General features: G+C 45.2%; 1 protein-coding gene across 1 annotated transcript in view; it reads right to left on the minus strand.

The window, feature by feature from the left end:
• Positions 1 to 18,068, minus strand: part of CAMK1D (calcium/calmodulin dependent protein kinase ID) — a 310,716-nt gene that overhangs the window by 38,617 nt on the left and 254,031 nt on the right. The window contains exons 4-5 of the mRNA XM_030216962.1: positions 6,301 to 6,439; positions 3,934 to 4,060 (exon numbers count right to left, since the gene is read on the minus strand). Coding sequence (XP_030072822.1) covers positions 3,934 to 4,060; positions 6,301 to 6,439 — 266 coding nt within the window. The remainder of the gene's footprint in view (positions 1 to 3,933; positions 4,061 to 6,300; positions 6,440 to 18,068) is intronic.

Below are 18,068 nucleotides of genomic sequence, written 5' to 3' on the forward strand. Positions count from 1 at the left end.
CATAAGGGAAAGGGGGAAAGGGAAATGGGACTTGATATATTGCCTTTCTGAGGTTTTTGCAACTACATTCAAAGCGGTTTACATATATTCAGGTACTTATTTTGTACCAGGGGCAATGGAGGGTTAAGTGACTTGCCCAGAGTCACAAGGAGCTGCAGTGGGAATTGAACCCAGTTCCCCAGAATCAGAGTCCGCTGCACTAACCACTAGGCTACTCCTCCACTAGCAACATTCCATGTAAAAGCCTGCCCTTGCAGATCAGCAATACGGCCGCGCAGGCTTCTGTTTCTTTGAGTCTGACGTCAAATAGTAGCAATAGAATCTCCACCGCTTCTCGAAAAAAAAGGAGGGGGGGGGGGGGTTGGGCCGGGAAATGGATGTGCGGCAAAATGAAAACCAGCGCGTGTCTATTTATGGCCTGAGCCTTTAACATCATCCATTGACTCAGCAGGTCCAGACCGTGACAACTGACGATTACCGCCAGGAACATCCCTGCGGTAGAAAATTATTTTCTTCCGCGTGTTTTTGGCATGCGGAAAATTCAGAATTATTGCCCGGGGCATGCGGTAGCCAGGTGGTAATGCCGATTTGGCACGTGCTGGAAGCATGTAGACCCTTACGCAGCTTTGTAAAAGGACCCCTAAATGTAGGATATTAGGTGTGATTTTGATAAATACCTTACATTTGAATATCAGGCTCAGGAGATAGCGGGAAAGTCTTTAAGGTACTTTGGAAGTTGAGGCAAATAAGGTCTCATTTTTCTCTGGAGATGTTTAAATTGATTGCTCAGACTCTATTTTAATATAGAGGGGCATAATCGAACTGCGCCGGCGATCTATTTTGGAGGCGCCGCAAACAGCTGGCCGAACCATATTATCAAAAAAGATGGCCGGCCATCTTTTTTTTTCGAAAATACGGTTTGGCCCGGCCAAATGCCAGAGTTCGCCGGGTTTGAGATGGCCGGTTTTGTTTTTCAGCGATAATGGAAACTAAAAGTGGCCATCTCGACCCCGGCTAAATCCAAGGCATTTGCTCGTGGGAGGAGCCAGCATTTGTAGTGCACTGGTCCCCCTGACATGCCAGGACACTAACCGGGCACCTTAGGGGGCACTTCTAAAAATTAAAAAAATATATACAAATAGCTCCCAGGTCCATAGCTCCCTTACCTTGGGTGCTGAGCCCCCAAATCCCCCCAAAACCCACTCCCCACAACTCTACACAACTACCATAGTCCTTATGGGTGAAGGGGGCACCTACATGTGGGTACAGTGGGTTTTGGGGAGGTTTGGAGGGCTCAACACTTACCACCACAAGGTAGGGGGGGATGGGCCTGGGTCCACCTGCCTGAACCAACAAAAACTGTTCCAGGGACCTGCATACTGCTGTCAGGGAGCTGAGTATGACATTTGAGGCTGGCATACAGGCTGGCAAAAAAGGTTTTTATTTTTATTTTTTTAGTGAGGGAGGGGTTTGATGACCACTAGGGGAGTACGGGGAGGTCATCCCGCATTCCCTCCAGTGGTCATCTGGTGAGTTGGGGCACCTTTTCAAGGCTTGGTCGTGAAAATAAAAGGACCAAGTAAACCCGGCGAAATACTGATTAACGCCGCTTTTTTTTCCATTATCCGCGAAAGCCGGCCATCTGGTAGCCACGCCTATGCCCGCCCATGTCCCGCCTTCGCTACGCCGCCGACCCGCCCCCTTGAACTTTCGCCGGCTCAGCGACGGGAAAGCAGCGACGGTGTCAAAAAAGCAGCTTTCGATTATACCGATTTCACCGCTTTTCAGAGATCGCCGGCCATCTCCCAATTTATGTCGGAAGATGGCCGGCGATCACTTTCGAAAATAAGCCCGATAGTCTGCTTGGGCTGTAGAGATAAGATAATCAGGCGAATTCAAACTCTGTTGAACACAACAGCTCGCTTGAGCTGTAAGGTACCAAAGTTTGAGAGGGTCGCTCCTTTGTTGGTTCAGTTACACTGGCTGCCTATGCAGGCACGTGCAGTATTTAAACCGAGTTCCCCGTTTTTTAAAAACTTTACATGGGTTTGCCCCCCATTAAATGGCCTCTCTTATTCATCTGTCTGGTAGGCATTCCAGTCTTGACTCTTGGGATTTTTTATTACTTCATTTCCTTAAGCCCCCCCAAAATTAAATATAAGAGTTATGTCAGTATTTTCACATATCAGGCTGCTACTCACTGTAATATTAGGGGTCAGGCTAACTATGGCAAATTTAGAAAGCTGTTAACAAATTTTTATTTATAAAATATGTTTCCTAGTAATTCTTGTGCATTATTCTTGGCAACTCTTTTCCTGCTCCATTCTGCCCATGTCCCACCCCAACTCCATCCCCTCCTCCCCCCCACTCCATCTCCACTTAAACACTTTTTCGCCAAATATTTCCTCAAATTATTACTTTAAAAGGAGTGAAGCCTGTGAAAACTGGGATTACTTTAATCAGTGGGATCTGAATTAGAGACTTAAGTATATGTATTGTTAAATAACTTCTGGTTTTTAAAAGAGAATGAATGTAATCAGATCTATTATTTCTAACTAATATTGGACAATAAATATGTTTTCAATGAAATGATTTGAGTTTACACCGTATTAGCCTTGAAGAAGCCCACCAGATGATCAATGTGGAATAATGAGTTAGACGAGTAATAGCTGGGGATAATCAGGTTAATACTACGCTTTTTTTTCTGTTTACTGTTAAATTGATCTCCTTGTCTTGTTTCACTCTCCCTGTTTAGTGGTCTAAGGAAGAGAATAGAATTACCTGACTGAAATAATTCCTACACATTACTTTCTCTGTATTTCCAGCAAGTTGTTTTATCGCTTGTAAAAATTTAAATGGTTATAAATAAAAAATTTAAAAAAAAAACACTTTTTCACCAGAATCACGTCCTTGAACAGCTTCAAGACAGGATGAGTGTCAGCATTGAGATTTGACGCTGTTCGTGGTCACATGAAGGTAAAGAAAATATTGACTGGTTGGCTCCCACCTCTCCTGTGCTCCTCAGAACTTTCCTGATTTGGGGCAGGAGATGGTCCTCCGCATCGCAAGTCATTTACCCAACCGCAGAAACATAATTTACAAGTCTATTTATACTGCTGGATTCAGTTATTTGGGTTCTAAATGGTGGAATTCAATTCCTAAGGGCAGAAGAACTATTACAAATTACCTTCATTTTAGAAAAGAATTCAGAATCTACCTTTCCAAGAAATTTTATGGTTAATGAATCTGTAACTGATGTTCATTACTGTTATGTAACTGAACAACACAACTGTAAATTTTCCTAACTTTTAATTGTACGTCGCATTGAACCTAAACTTGTTTTTGGATAATTGTGGGATAAAAGAATGAATAAATTAAAATAAAAAAAAAAGAAATCTGGCAGGTCTGGCATTGCCACCAACTCTCTTAAAGCTGGTCAGATCACTATCAAACCTACTAGTTTGTGTTTTATTTTCAAAATTTGTTTTATTAATTATAGTCAAAAAGTCAAGGATGCATATTACACATGACAATACCATTTCTACTTCTCTTCTCTCGTTTATTCCTAATATGTTCGACACATGCAGAGCTACACGTATCTTGTCTACGCTCCAAATTCCTAATACATAGAAAGCTATGCTGGATCTACAGTTATCACCTCAACCTTGCCTCTATGACTGTCATCGTGCAACATCAACTGTCCCACCCCCAAATTTACTAGTTTGTTAAGTCTTTCTCATTTTGGGAGCCCCGTTGAATGGTGAAATGTTGGAGTCTGTGAAAACTGCTACACGTTAAAAGAAAGGCATAGAACAGAAAAGAAACTTCATAACAACTCAGCAGTGACCTTCACTGGGAGCTGAAAATTCTCCAGCACATTCTCGATGGCTCTTTGCTAACTTTTTTTCAGTTAATGTCCAACTACTCACTCACCAACGTATCCTGGGGTTCCACACGCCGTAGACATCACATCGCCTTTCCCTTCCATTTTCGATAACCCAAAATCGCTGATCATTATTTTGGATTCTTCCTCTTGACTGTAGTACAAAAGGTTCTCAGGCTGTGAAGAAAAAGCCGGCGAAGGTCATATCTCACAAGATTGATTAAGACCGAAACACACCAGATTCTTAAGTGTTAAAGTTGAACAAACTTCCCCAAGAAACTGCTGGAAGCATAAATCACAGGTTGAGTTTTGCAAGAAAATCCAGAGATGGGCACGTGCGGTAATCTGGCACAATTTGATTGTTTACCAGTGATACTAGGCAGTTCGGGAACATTTTCATATTTCCCAGGGCTCCAGTTGTTTTCATAGTCACGAACCCCCCTACTAATAGATATCAGGAAATAACTTCTGAAAAATTGATACGCGAGTAAAAGGGTACCAGTATATCACAAACCAAAAACACAGGTGTTACCTCAGTACTTGTCAAACACAAAGATTTTATCGCTGCGAGTTAAATCACTACCGTGTAGAAGTGACAGGTTTCAAATGAGCAATTTAACTCACGGCAGTGGTAAAGTGACTAATCCTGGTTTAATTTGCTTCTCTATTGCTCATATTACCTTGATTTGGTGATGCTTTAAATCCGTCGCAGCCTGTGGGCAAATCAGGGCCGTGTTGGGTACTTTTAATAAAATCTTTTTATTTCACAAGATAATACCTGTCCCATGAGTAAGAGACAGTACTCCGTAGTGAGTGCACTGACAGTACAACCTAATTAGCATCACCCCTGTTAACTTCCAGCAATGCATCTGATCTAATCTAATCCTAGCTTTTATTAACTGTCTATTCCAACAAAGGTCCTAAACGATATACATTAAAGAAGCCAAAACAGCTTTGGGAATAACAATATCATAATAAAAAAATATATATAAAAGTCTTACATTGTTAAAAATTTATTAGAAAGAAAAGGTTTCAATTTCTTGTGAACAGAGTAGTAGAAATTCTTAGGAGGCCTTTTACTAGGGCGTGCTAGCAAAACGCTAGAGAAATGCCAATACATTCCTATGGGCGGCTCTAGCGTTTAGCATGCGCTAAAAGCGCTACTGCACCTCAGTAAAAGACCCCCTTAATTTCTAATGGAAGACTATTCCGAATATGCGCAGATTGCCCTTGTCTGATGTAACTTCCTGTTTCCGCGAGGGCGGGACACAGGGAGGGAAGGCCCGAAGGGAGGCGATCTGCCGCTGCGCTTTCACACGGAGGTGAGGCGCTGTGATTTGAATGCAGGGGGCCCGGTGGCGGTCGGAGGGGGGGGGGGCTGTCGACAGAGCCAAGGGCGGGCGGGTGAGACCGGGGACTGCAGCACTGGGCCCCCCTTGGAGGCCCGGGGAATTTTGTCCCCCCCTGCCCCCCTGAGTAGCAGTAGTAAGAATGTAGGATCTCTAAGGGAGTGATAGGGAGAGTAGTTGACATGGATGGGCAGACTGGCTAGGCCATATTGTCTACCTGCCTACATTTTTCTAGGTTTCTGTGACAGTGGCCAGGTTTTTTTTTTTTTTTAATTTCCTCAATACATTCACAAAAAAAAGAGAAAAATACCATATCACACTCATCAAATCAGTGTTCCTACACAGTTCAGCAGAGCAATTGAAGACAGTCTTATAGGTGCAATGCATTCCATATTAAGTTTTCCTTTTACCCCCCCCCCCCCCCCCCCCCCCCGCGTCCCTTTCACACTCTATCAGCTCTTCACTCATGTACATTCCGTCACATCATTCATACTCCTTACACCCTTCTACCCTTACCCCCCTCCCCCATCCGGGAAGACCTTAGCCAATTATGTTTAAGCAAGAGGCCCACAGATAAGCATATTGTCGGTTGGTCAATTTGAAGGCTCCCCGGTAGGTCTGGATCTCATATTTGCCCACTTCCCTCATTTTTGCTTTAATGGCCAGGTTTGAGGCCTTGACGATCGGCGCTTCTGCTTACAAGTTTCAAACCTTTTTTTTTGCATCTCTAAAGAATTCTATTTCTTCAACAGTAGCGCATGAGGCTCTGTGCAACCAGCATAAACCAGTCGAAGTGAATAAATTACCAAGTTCCACAGGGACAGCAATAAAGTCAAACAGTTCATATTATGCTTTAATTTGCCGGGAACATATTAAAACAGTATTTCAGTGGGGAATCATTATAACTGCTCTCACCAATATTGGTACTCCGAATAGTTATTATAACAGAGAAATCAGTAAGAGAAGAGAATAATGACATTGTGCTTTTAGTGAAAGTTTTAACACCCTGGGTAAGATTTCTGAGATACGAGTATCTAGATAATTGCAGATAGGCTGCTGCACGCTTACCTTTAAATCCCTGTGCACGATACCCATCCTATGCAAATAATACACGGCATCCAAGACCTGCCGGATCAGCGTGCTGGCATCCTTCTCGGTGTAAAATCCCTTCTCGACTATCCGGTCGAACAGTTCTCCTCCTGAAACTCTGAAAGAGATCAGAGAATTGAGCATTGCATTAGAAGTGGTAAAGTAGGTTGAGGTGTAATGCTTAGCCTAGAGCAGTGTTTTCCCAAGTCCAGTCCTGGAGTACCCCCTTGCCAGTCAGGTTTTCAGGATATCCGCCATGAATATGCATGAAACAGATCTGCATATAATGGAGGCAGTGCATACAAATCAATCTCATTGTGGATATCATGAATCAGGGCCACTGAGAGATACTGCCGGGCCTGGGGCAGAACCGGACCACCACAAGCCACCACCACCCCCACTCGCACCACTGCTCCCACCCACCCCCTTACCCTTCTGTCTTTGCCTCCGGGGTGGGGGGGGGGGGGGAAGGCCCAGGCACGGCAAGACGCTTCCTACATGCCTGCTCCCACGGTCTGTCTTCTCCTGCTTCTGTCTGCCAGGAGTCAGGACAGCAGAGAAGAGACCCGGAAGCAGGCAGCAAGAAAAAGCTTGCCTGTGCCGGGCCCCCCTTGGAGGCCAGGCCTGGGGAATTTTGCCCTCCCCCCTGAAAACCTGACTGGCATGAGGGTACTCCAGGACTGGACTTGGGAAACACTGGCCTACAGGTCAGATAGATGCTGTGCAGACTCGCACTTGTTATGTTAGTTTAACCAGAACAAAGTGGTTCACAATCATAAAAGTATATAAAAGTGTAAAGAAAAAGGAAAGACCTAAAACAAACACACAAAGAAAACCATACATAAAACCCGCCCCCCCCCCCCCATATCTAACATATCTGTCGATGATGCTACAAACACCCTGACCAATCAGTTCAAAATGAGATAACTATGTTAGCTAACCTTTCCCTCCCCCCTCTGAATATATATCGAAGGCCTGCCTGAACAGATCTTTTAGCAAAGTTCTCATGAATGCCACAGCTAGGTCTGGAGTTTTCACTGCAATAGCTTGTTAACCCTGAAAAGCCGTTAGCTTAGCAGGGTTTAAAAAAGGTTTGGGCAAGTTCCTGGAAGAAAATTTCATAAGCCATTATTAAGGTGGACTTGGGGCAAATCCACAGCTTATTCCTGGGATAAGCACATCTTCACCTTTATCATCATCGTCCAATTACAAAGGCGGCTTTCACAAAGTTGAAATCATTGTCTGTTGTTGTTCTAATAATTTTTCATCTAATGGCAAACTCTGTTTCAAACGTTTTGAGAAATGATGCTAGAAAGTCAAATGTGTAGGAACCCTTCAGTCTTGAGGCCAGACAAGCAGATTTCCTCCTTAAAGACTCTACCAATCCAATGGACAGTTACCCCAGTGTAAAATTTTCCATGGGATAACGAGCAGTCTCTTGTGATAAGAGAGATATATCTGTTCACCAAGAATTGCAACCAGCTTCCCGCGTCAAAGTGACCCATCACTGTTCTGTGTGGCTGGAGACTACTAACCAGTTCAACTCCACTGTTCCTATGGGTGATACTCACTGAACAGTAAAATTTAAGATGAGATGATCCACTCTTTGCATGACGAGGTTTGCAATAGCAAAATCCTGTTCCCAGTTTTGCTGTTTCATTTGGATTACTGAGGAATCGTCATTTACATCTTGCTTCTGCTTTTACTTTTTACTGAGTAAAAGTAGTACAAATTGGCAAAATGTTTACTTCAGTAAAAGTAACAAATGTCACCCTGGACTTCTTTACAAGTAAAAGTAACAAAACTAAGTACAGTAACTAGTTACATTTTCTCAGGGCCTCTGTTACAAAGCTGCGCTGCCGATTCTCGGTGCGGCAAATGAGAGGAAGCCCATTCAGTTCCTATGGGCTTCCTCTCATTCGACGCGCGGGAATCGCTAGTGCAGCTTTTAACGGAAGTCCTTAGTTCCTATACAACACTGATGCTAATGACTCTATAGCGGTCACAGGTGAGACCCTCACCTCCAATACTGTGAATAGTTCTGGAAGGATATAGCCAGGCTGGAGGTAATACAGAGAAAGTCCACCATAATGTTGAGGGCAACATACCAAAAGCCTTATAGGACCCAAACTCCTAAATATGCAGATATAGCACCAGCACCACATGGTATAGTCCAGAGTGTGTGGGTTGGGTACATGTACGCACACACACACAGCAGCAAGGGAGTGCATGTACACATACTAGAGAATGACACGGGGACAAATTTGTCCCCGTGGGTTCTGTCTCTGTCCCCATCTCGTCCCCGCAGGCCCTGTCTCCGTCCCCAAGGGCTCTGCTCTCATCTGCAGAAGCCTTGAACACTTATGATTTCATATTTAAACTAGCCGTTAAGCCTGTTAAAACGGGCGAGATTTCCAGCTACCCTCCTCACCACCGCTCCCTCCTCCTCCGTGCCGGGCCCCATGCACTGACCTGACAGCGCCTCTCACCTCCATGTGAAAGCGCTGCAGGCAGCAGCAGATCGCTGTGCTGCTGCCTGCAGAGCTTCCACACGGAGGTGAGAGGCGCTGTCAGGTCAGTGCAGGGGGCCCGATATGGAGGGGGGCAGGAGCGGTGGCGGGGATGGGGGGGGGGGAAGGTGGAGGTTGGTGTGCGTGATGTTCATTTCCAGGCTCCAAGCGTCCGTCAGTCTGACTCCGTTTCCCTCTCTGTTCCGCCCTCTGACGTCATCACATCTTGATGCGAGGGCGGGGCAGAGAGGGAAGTCTCTACTGCGCATTTGCAGGTGAGTCGGTCACTTGCCATTTATATGTTTGATCTTTTTATTAAAGTATAAAAAAGGAACAATATGCTGTGCAACTGTTATGTATAAATTACAAATAGAAAACAATAATATTGAGGAGCTATAATAACCCTCCCACCATCCTCCACCCTTCCAACCCCAATAATAGCTGACTTCTACTACCCCAAGGAATCCGAATCCACCCTGTTAAAATGTCCAGGGGTACAAAATACAACCCGTTCTGTCTGCCCTAGAGGGGAGAAATATGCCCTATGAAGCACTGTCTAGCTCTCCCGTCTTCCACAGTCCCTTCCTGCAATAGAAGATGTCTTCTTAGAAGATGTGATGGTAGCAGGATGTACAGGATCCCCCCCATGCAAATTTTGCTAGCTGTGGCCAGCATGTTTGCTTGTTTCTCCAAAAAAGAAAAATATTGAAACATAAATAACAGTCCAGTTCATTAACAGGCTTCACAGTAGAAAGTGACACAGGGACAAAGTTTGTCCCCATCCTCACGGGCTCTGTCCCCATCCACACACACACACACACACACACACACACACACACAGCTGCAGCAAGGGAGCTTGCAGACAGAAAGTCTGCAGCTGGCATGGCTGGAGAGTGAGCATCAAACTCCTGGTGTAGCCCTGAACTTCTGAGAGAAGAAAGAAATCCCAGCTGTTGGACTTTTTCCAGGCACTGAGGACAGTGGAAGAGTGAATAAAAGGGATTCCTCCTAGTGCGCTCATTAAGGGATTTACAGAAACCACAGAGGCAGGTGGCACCCACTGATACAGGAGCTTTCAAGAGCCAGAGGGGGCAGGGTTTTTTTTTCTTGTTTTCTCCTTTGTAGAGGGGATGCTTTGTTACTGAGATTTTTTTGATGGAAATGTTGTTATTGAAATTTTAGCATATTGTTCTAGGGCATTTTAATTTTGTTATAATGTTTTATGCGTGGGATAAACATAAAGGAATCCTGCTCAGAAGGAAGGGATCCCCAGAAGCTTAGCTGGTGGTGGGAGGCGGGGCTGGTGGTTGGGAGGCGGGGATGGTGCTGGGCAGACTTATATGGTCTGTGCCCGAGCCTGTGGTGGGAGGCGGGGATAGTGCTGGGCAGACTTATATGGTCTGTGCCAGAGCCGGTGGTGGGAGGCGGGATGGTGCTGGGCAGACTTATACGGTCTGTGCCAGAGCTGGTGGTGGGAGGCGGGGCTGGTGGTTGGGAGGCGGAGATAGTGCTGGGCAGACTTATACGGTCTGTGCCAGAGCCGGTGGTGGGAGGAGGGGCTGGTGGTTGGGAGGCGGGGATAGTGCTGGCCAGACTTATACGGTCTGTGCCCTGAAAAAGACAGGTACAAATCCAGGTAAGGTATACACAAAAAATGGCACATGTGAGTTTATCTTGTTAGGCAGACTGGATGGCCCGTGCAGGTCTTTTTCTGCCGTCATCTTCTATGTTACTATGTTTTACTTGTATTATAGTATTTTCATTATTAATACTGTACATTGTATTTTATTTATTATTGTAAACCACTTTAAAATCTTCTCCTATTAAGCAGTATATTAAGTCAATAAACCAAATCAAATCAATCCTCTTTTTTTCAACATGCTTCTTTGATGGTGTTAATCTATGTTTATAAAAGACTCTGCAGTGTCTGAGCCTTTCATACAATACATGTGTGGTTTTAAATGCATGGACTGAAATGTCTTTTTCCCTATCTAGACAACCTAAGCAAAGTCATGTTCTGACAGTAAAGGCTTTCTCTGCATAATTATACATATAAAGGGGGTCTTTTTTTATCACTGGTTTTATTGCGTAGTAGACTTATGCTAACATGTACCGTGTGTGTGATAAAACTAGCAACACGGCAACAAAACTCAAATTAGCTGCTTAACTTGGGCAGAGACAGGAGCTTGGTGTGACATGGGCAGGTTGGAGAAGTGGCCGGCAATGATAGCACACGGGCAGGTCACATGCTATCTGTCACGACTGCCAACCACCTCAAGAAGATGTGTTGGTGGCTGCTGTTAGTGGAGGGTGCATCCCCCCCCCCCAAAATCTGATCCCCTACACCCCTGATCACCCATCCCTCCTTCTGACACACCCCTGCTCTCCGATTTCCCCTCCCGACATACCTCTCCAGATCACCGATGGTGTAGTCAGACCTCGCGGTGGGAGGGGGCCAGAGACCAAGGTGGGGGGGCACATTTTGGTCTGTCCCCCCCTGCTGCCTTGTCGTCCTGCCACTCCCCACCCACTGCCACACCAAATACCATGGCTAGCGGTGGTCCCCAACCCCTGCCAGCTGAACTCTTGTCCAGCGTCGGTGTCCGGCGCCGCCGCGTTGCCTGCCCTGCTCCGTCTTCCCCTCACATCTGTCACGCTCCTTATTTCACTAAAAGGAGTGTGCCGGATATGAGGGGAAGACAGAGCAGGGCAGGCAATGCGGTGGCGCCGGAGACTGGCACTAGACAAGGCTTCAGCTGGTGGCGGTTGGGGACCCCCACCAGCAAAACTAAGGGCTGAGAGGAAATTTGGGAGGCCCCAGGCCCCCATGGCCCCATGTAGCTACGGCCTCAGCTGTATTCTTACTCAGTGTCTACACACCTCCCCACCATCCAAGGACCTGCTTAAATCAGTGAGCCCAGGCAGGAGTGGTATTCCTCTGCTCCTGCCCAGGACTGTGCCAGGATGCCCAATGGCCACTATGACCCCTAGTGGCCATCGCCAATACTACGGCTGAAAATCCACATAAAGATAAGCACTTATCTTTACGTGGCGGGGGCGGTGGCTCTGCTCAGTATCAGCCCAATAGACGCTTTTACATTGCTATTCTGCAAAGTGAAATGTACAAGACACATGTCCCCAGCCAAGTACAATTCTTCAGCTTTTCACTTTTAGATTAAAAAAAAAAAATAAAAAAACAGAATCGTAGCTGCTCATCTCAACAGCAGATGTTAATTGAGAGCTATTTCTATCTGGAGGAGCCAGACGGTGTGTGAATTTCTGGGAAGGGCTAAGGTAAGCTGCTGTGGGAGTCTGTATCCAGCTGTTAGTAAAAAAAAAAAAATAGAAACCAGAGACATCAAGTAACTTTGTAGAGATGAAGAAGAGAAATGAACCAGAATAATATCCAGTAGCATAACACTGTGAACTAGTAGGCATGTGCTAGACAGGTCAGACATTAGCAATGCAGAAGGAAACACGGTGAGAAAGCTGTAAGCTGTCATATGGGGGAAAACGCTTCAGAGCGTCATGTTTCATACGTCCATAATTGCTCTGGATTAAGAGGTGCTGTTCGTGCTTTGGACACAGCAAAACTTGAAAGAATGGTCAGCTCCTAGAATTGAATGCAAAGAAGAGCAGAGTGATGCACCCGAGGCGTAGAAATCCAAAGGAGATGTATACAGTAGGGGGCGAGGGGCTGATATTCAGACAGCCCAGAACACTGCAGCTAGACTCATATTCGGTAAAACAAAATATGAAAGTGCCAAACCCCTACGAGAAAAACTACACTGGCTCCCACTCGAAGAACGCATTGCGTTCAAAGTATGTACCCTAGTTCACAAAATCATTCATGGAGATGCCCCAGCCTACATGTCAGACCTGATAGACCTACCACCCAGGAACGCTAAAAAAACATCCCGCACATTCCTTAATCTTCACTTCCCCAACTGCAAAGGTCTAAAATACAAACTAACGTATGCATCGACCTTATCCTACTTGAGCACACAATTCTGGAACGCGCTGCCGTGTAACTTAAAAACGATCTATGAACTAACAAACTTCCACAAACTACTGAAGACCCATCTCTTTGACAAAGCATACCACAAAGATCAACAAATGTGAACTCCTACACATATATCCAGATCTGCCTTATGATTTTTGCTTGTTATATTACTATCATGCTTTATTATTATCATGTTACCCAAGACCTTTTTGTAATACTAAATGTCTATCTTCTTATACACTTCCACTAATCATGATGTATTGTAAGCCACATTGAGCCTGCAAAGAGGTGGGAAAATGTGGGATACAAATGCAATAAATAAATAAATATGCATGGATTGGGAGGATCTTGAGATAATAGGGTGAAATAATGTGACAAGGCAGTGGCTGTAGCCAGAAGGATGCTAGGTTGCATAGAGAGGGGTATAACCAGCAGAAGAGAGGAGGTGTTGATGCCCCTCTACAAGTCATTGGTGAGGCCCCGCTTGGAGTATTGTGTTCAGTTTTGGAGGTTGTATCTTGCTAAGTAGTAAATTTAATACAAATCAGAGAAAATGTTTCTTCACGCAATGTGTAATTAAACTCTGGAATTCATTGCCAGAGAATGTGGTGAAGGCGGTTAGCTTAGCAGGGTTTAAAAAAGCATAGACCATTATTAAATTGACTTGGGGAAAATCCACTGCTTATTTCTGGGATAAGCAGCATAAAATGTATTGAACTTTCTGGGGATCTTGCCAGGTATTTGTGACCTGGATTGGCCACTGTTGGAAACAGGATGCTGGGTTTGATGGATCTTTGGTCTGTCCCAGTGTGGAAATACTTAAGTACTTAAAAAGACTTGAAGCAATTCAAAGGAAGGTAACCAAAATGTTTATCAAGTCTGCCCTCAGCCTCCCATACAATCCGGCTCTGGAAGGGGCAGTAGTACAGCAGTGAAAACACACACACACACACACACACACACACACACACATGCACTGGGTTTAACAGGGGGAAAGGTGTCACGATGAGGTGGGAATCTGCAAAAGTGAAATCGAACTGCCATTGTACAGCACATCTGATGCACAAATATGCAGCTCACAGTGTCTTTGGCATTCCTTGGTAACATATTCTGTTTAGGTGCCACTTCTTGAGAATATAAAGACAGCACTATAATTAAGCAAATTAAATGCTTAGCTTCTCTGCTGTGAGTTAACAAATCGGAAGAGGGAACAGGAGGTGCAGATACAGGTCTGCTGTGAGTACGTGATGCACAATTTCTTATTTTAACAGGCTCAGGACAGCAAAGAAACCCCAAATTGTACGATTTCCCCCAGTGAAACCAGCACATGAAATACTCTAATCTCCAGACATGCCAGGCAACTCCTAGCCCCCCAGTCCCCAGCTAGATATCGTGACCTTTGAACTTGCAGCCTCATTGCGCTTTCCATTCCTCAACACTCTACCCTAAAGGTGATGGGACTAGTAACACTGGATGAGGTGCTCTCTTTCCACTCGCAGATTAGATCAATTAAATCTCTGGTTTATCCTCACGTATTAAACATCTTGATTCACTCCTTTGTTATATCCCAAGCTCGATTATTCTAATGTTTTATACAATGGTATTAACTGCAAAGATATCAGATGTCTACAACTCATGCAGAATACTGTCATAAAAATAATTACTGGTTCAAAAAAATTTGATCGTGTATCTCCTCTCCTTAGGGAAGCACATTGTCTTCCAATACCGCATAGAATTACTTAGAAAACAATGCTTCCGATTCAAAAAATTAACGTTTCTGGTGAACCTCAATATCTTTCTCGCCTCCTAACTCCTTATGTCCCTACACCATCATTCCAATCGACGAATGAGCCACTTTTGATTGTCCCATCTTTCCAGGAAATCTTCCATGAGCATACTTGATCAGCTATCTTTTCAGTCCACGGCAGTGGTGTAGCCACAGGTGGGCCAGGGCCCACCCAATTAGGGCTCAGGCCCACCCAACAGTAGCACACGTTTAGCGGTAGCCGGTGGGGATCCCAAGGAGGGGACAGATGCTGGTCTTTGGGGGCAGGGGAGGACAGAGGAAAAAGGGGGGGTTGGGAAGGGCCCACCCAATTTAACTGCGGGTCCACCCAAAATAGTAGGTCTGGCTACGCTGCTGTATGCAGGATACCCACACACCTTCTGGGTACCACTGCTCAGAGGAGTCCGGATATGGCCCCAGTAGTGAATATCCAGATCTAAATTAACCGGCAGCAGTCGTCAGCGTTTATAAAAACGATGACCTCTGCCAGCTCAATATTGAGCCAAAATTTCTAAACTTAGATAACTTATGCATGTAGGTTAAGGCTGCTATTTCTGTGCCTCTCCTAAATGGACGTATTTCTCAAATACTCTTGAACGCTACCGCTATCAGGATACATTTCGATCCCTCACCCAGAACGCCCCAGCCCCTTCTCTGAGATGATACTGGCAGGACGTTACTGGGTCCCAGTTTTCACAAATAAAACACTCGCATGGAAGCCCCCAATGCTGACTGCGTAAGGACTTTACTTTTGAATGAAAATGTACTGCAACATCACGGGACACAGTGAACTGTAGAAAAAAAATTGATATAAAGTTTTGCAAGTGGTCAGGAACACTCCCCCCTCCCCCGAGACTACCATTTGTTCGTCCCAGTTTAATATTACACACAGCGGTGGAGCAGATGCTTTGTGATCCTTTCATGAGATCCCACATCTCCGTTATTTCAGCCCTCCCCCCCCCCCCCCCCCCCCCCCCCCGTTACATCTGCCGACCCTGCTAATAAAGCGTGGAAATGGATACAAGTGTGAAGCCACCACATCTGCCACAGAACAAAGAGCTTCTGGCCATTTCGTTCAGAAGAATGACGGACGCTTGCAGCTCATGGAACATGTCCCAGGAATCTGCTTCATCATATGGAATTCAATGGCTCCTATGACACGAAAGCCAATCACGCATCCTGGACCTAAATCTAGAACAATCTCTCAAGACGTCACCTCCATGCGGCTCTCTGCAGACAGTAGTGTAGGCTTAGCTCTTGGGAGGACGACCTTCAAAGTGATTTCCACAGGTAGGAAACATTTTACCTAGGTCCCTTAATGTTGCTGAAAGTCTATATTCCCGGGGCAGGGAGAGAACATGCATAGAGTTGGGTTTTCAAATCTTTACACTTCCCAAACTGTAAAGGTCTTAAATACAAACTAACGCATGCGTTAACCTTTTCCTACCTGAGCACACAATTCTGGAATGCGCTGCTGCGCAACTTAAAAACGATGTATGAACTAGCTAACTTCCGAATTCTACTGAAGACTCATCTCTTTAACAAAGCATACAACAATGATCAACAAATATGAACTCCTGTACACATATCCAGAACTGCCTCCACTATATCTACTTGCCAAACTATTATCATGTTTTTCACTATCATGTTACCTAAGATCCTTTTGCTATTACAAAATGTATATTTTCTTATTTAATTCTTATACATTTCTTAAATATTTCTATGTTTGCTCGTTAAAATACTATTATGTCTTATCATTATCATGTTACCCAAAATCCTTCTGTTATTACTAAATGTATACTTTCTCATGTATTTCCACTATTCATGATGTGTTGTAAGCCACACAGTGGCATACCAAGGGGGGGGGGGGGCGGGGGGAGCAGTCCACCCTGGGTGCACGCCGCTGGGGGAGTGCCGCGCGCCGGTCAGCGTCGTTCGTTTCCATGCTCCCTCTGCCCCAGAACAGGAACCTGTTCCGGGGCAGAGGGAGCATGGAAACGAACGACGCTGACCGGCGCACGGCACCCCCCCCCCCCAGCGGCGTGCACCCGGGGGGGTTCTTTCGCTGGAGTGGGGGGTGTGTCCTTTCTCTGGGGGGATCGCGCTGCACCGGGGGGGGGGGGGGCGCATTGGCGATCTGCCCCGGGTGTCAGCCCCTCTAGGAACGCCACTGAAGCCACATTGAGCCTGCAAAGAGGTGGGAAAATGTGGGGTACAAATGCAACAAATAAATAAATGAATAAAGTTATGCACTGAAAAAGCAACAGCAAGTGACTGCAGGCATGTGTATACTTCGTGGAGGGCATGTGTATACTTCGGCTCTGAAAATTGGTAGGATAGCCCATGGCTCAGATCGTCCCAATGCTTTATAATTTGCACTCGGTTGTAGATTACGAGACCCACTTCAGAACTACGTAGATGCAAAGTTCGTGAGGATGACAGCTTTTTACCCAAGGTTTTTGGCACCGATTTTTAAAGGCAAAGTACAAATATACTTTCCTTTTGATTACTGTCCTGGGAAAAGGCATCTGCAGAGATTTGTACCTGCTTTTTTTTCCATATATAATAATGCACGTAGGTTAAAAAATCTAATGTATATTGTATAAGTGCATTATCTTTCCCTCCCTTGACTTAAACACACCTTGACAATACCTACTCTACGCAGCAAAGCCATGTACATTACATTGATGGTACCCCACAAACCCTTTTACCTGGGAAGTGGCCTGAGAACCAGACTCAATTCCCTCTGTGGCTCCATCTGACTTATTTGTCCTGTTTGTCTGTCCTAATTAGATTGTAAGCTCTGTCGAGCAGGGACTGTCTCTTCATGTTCATGTGTACAGCGCTGCATACGTCTAGTAGCGCTATAGAAATGATAAGTAGTAGTAGTAGTCTGTAGAATTCTGGAATCTTTGCTACTGTTTGAGATTCTGCACGGAATCTTGCTACTCTTTGGGATTCCGCACGGAATCTTGCTACTCTTTGGGATTCTACATGGAATGCTGCTACTCTTTGGGATTCCGGAATCTTGCTACCCTTTGTCCTTATCCCTTATTTGTCCTGTTTGTCTGTCCTAATTAGATTGTAAGCTCTGTCGAGCAGGGACTGTCTTTTCATGTTCAAGTGTACAGCGCTGCGTACCTCTAGTAGCGCTATAGAAATGATAAGTAGTAGTAGTAGTAGGGTAGCCCTAACTGGCAAGCTGCCTTGCTATTGCGGAGCAGATCAGTGGTTGCATGCCTTTTTGGAAAGTGGCACCCCAAACTGAAAACAGAACCACCCAAGTGACTAAACAGTGTGCAAGATTCTGTGTCCCACTTTATGTATTTTCCTAAATTAGTTCCTGTTCAGGAGAGACACAATAAAACATTTTCTTTGCAGAAGAGGCTCAGCTATAGGGAACAAACTCTGGTAGTATTTTCAAAGACCATCAATCAGTGGCGTAGCC

The sequence above is a fragment of the Microcaecilia unicolor genome, chromosome 10 (assembly GCF_901765095.1).
Source record: "Microcaecilia unicolor chromosome 10, aMicUni1.1, whole genome shotgun sequence".
Taxonomy (NCBI): Eukaryota; Metazoa; Chordata; class Amphibia; order Gymnophiona; family Siphonopidae; genus Microcaecilia; species Microcaecilia unicolor.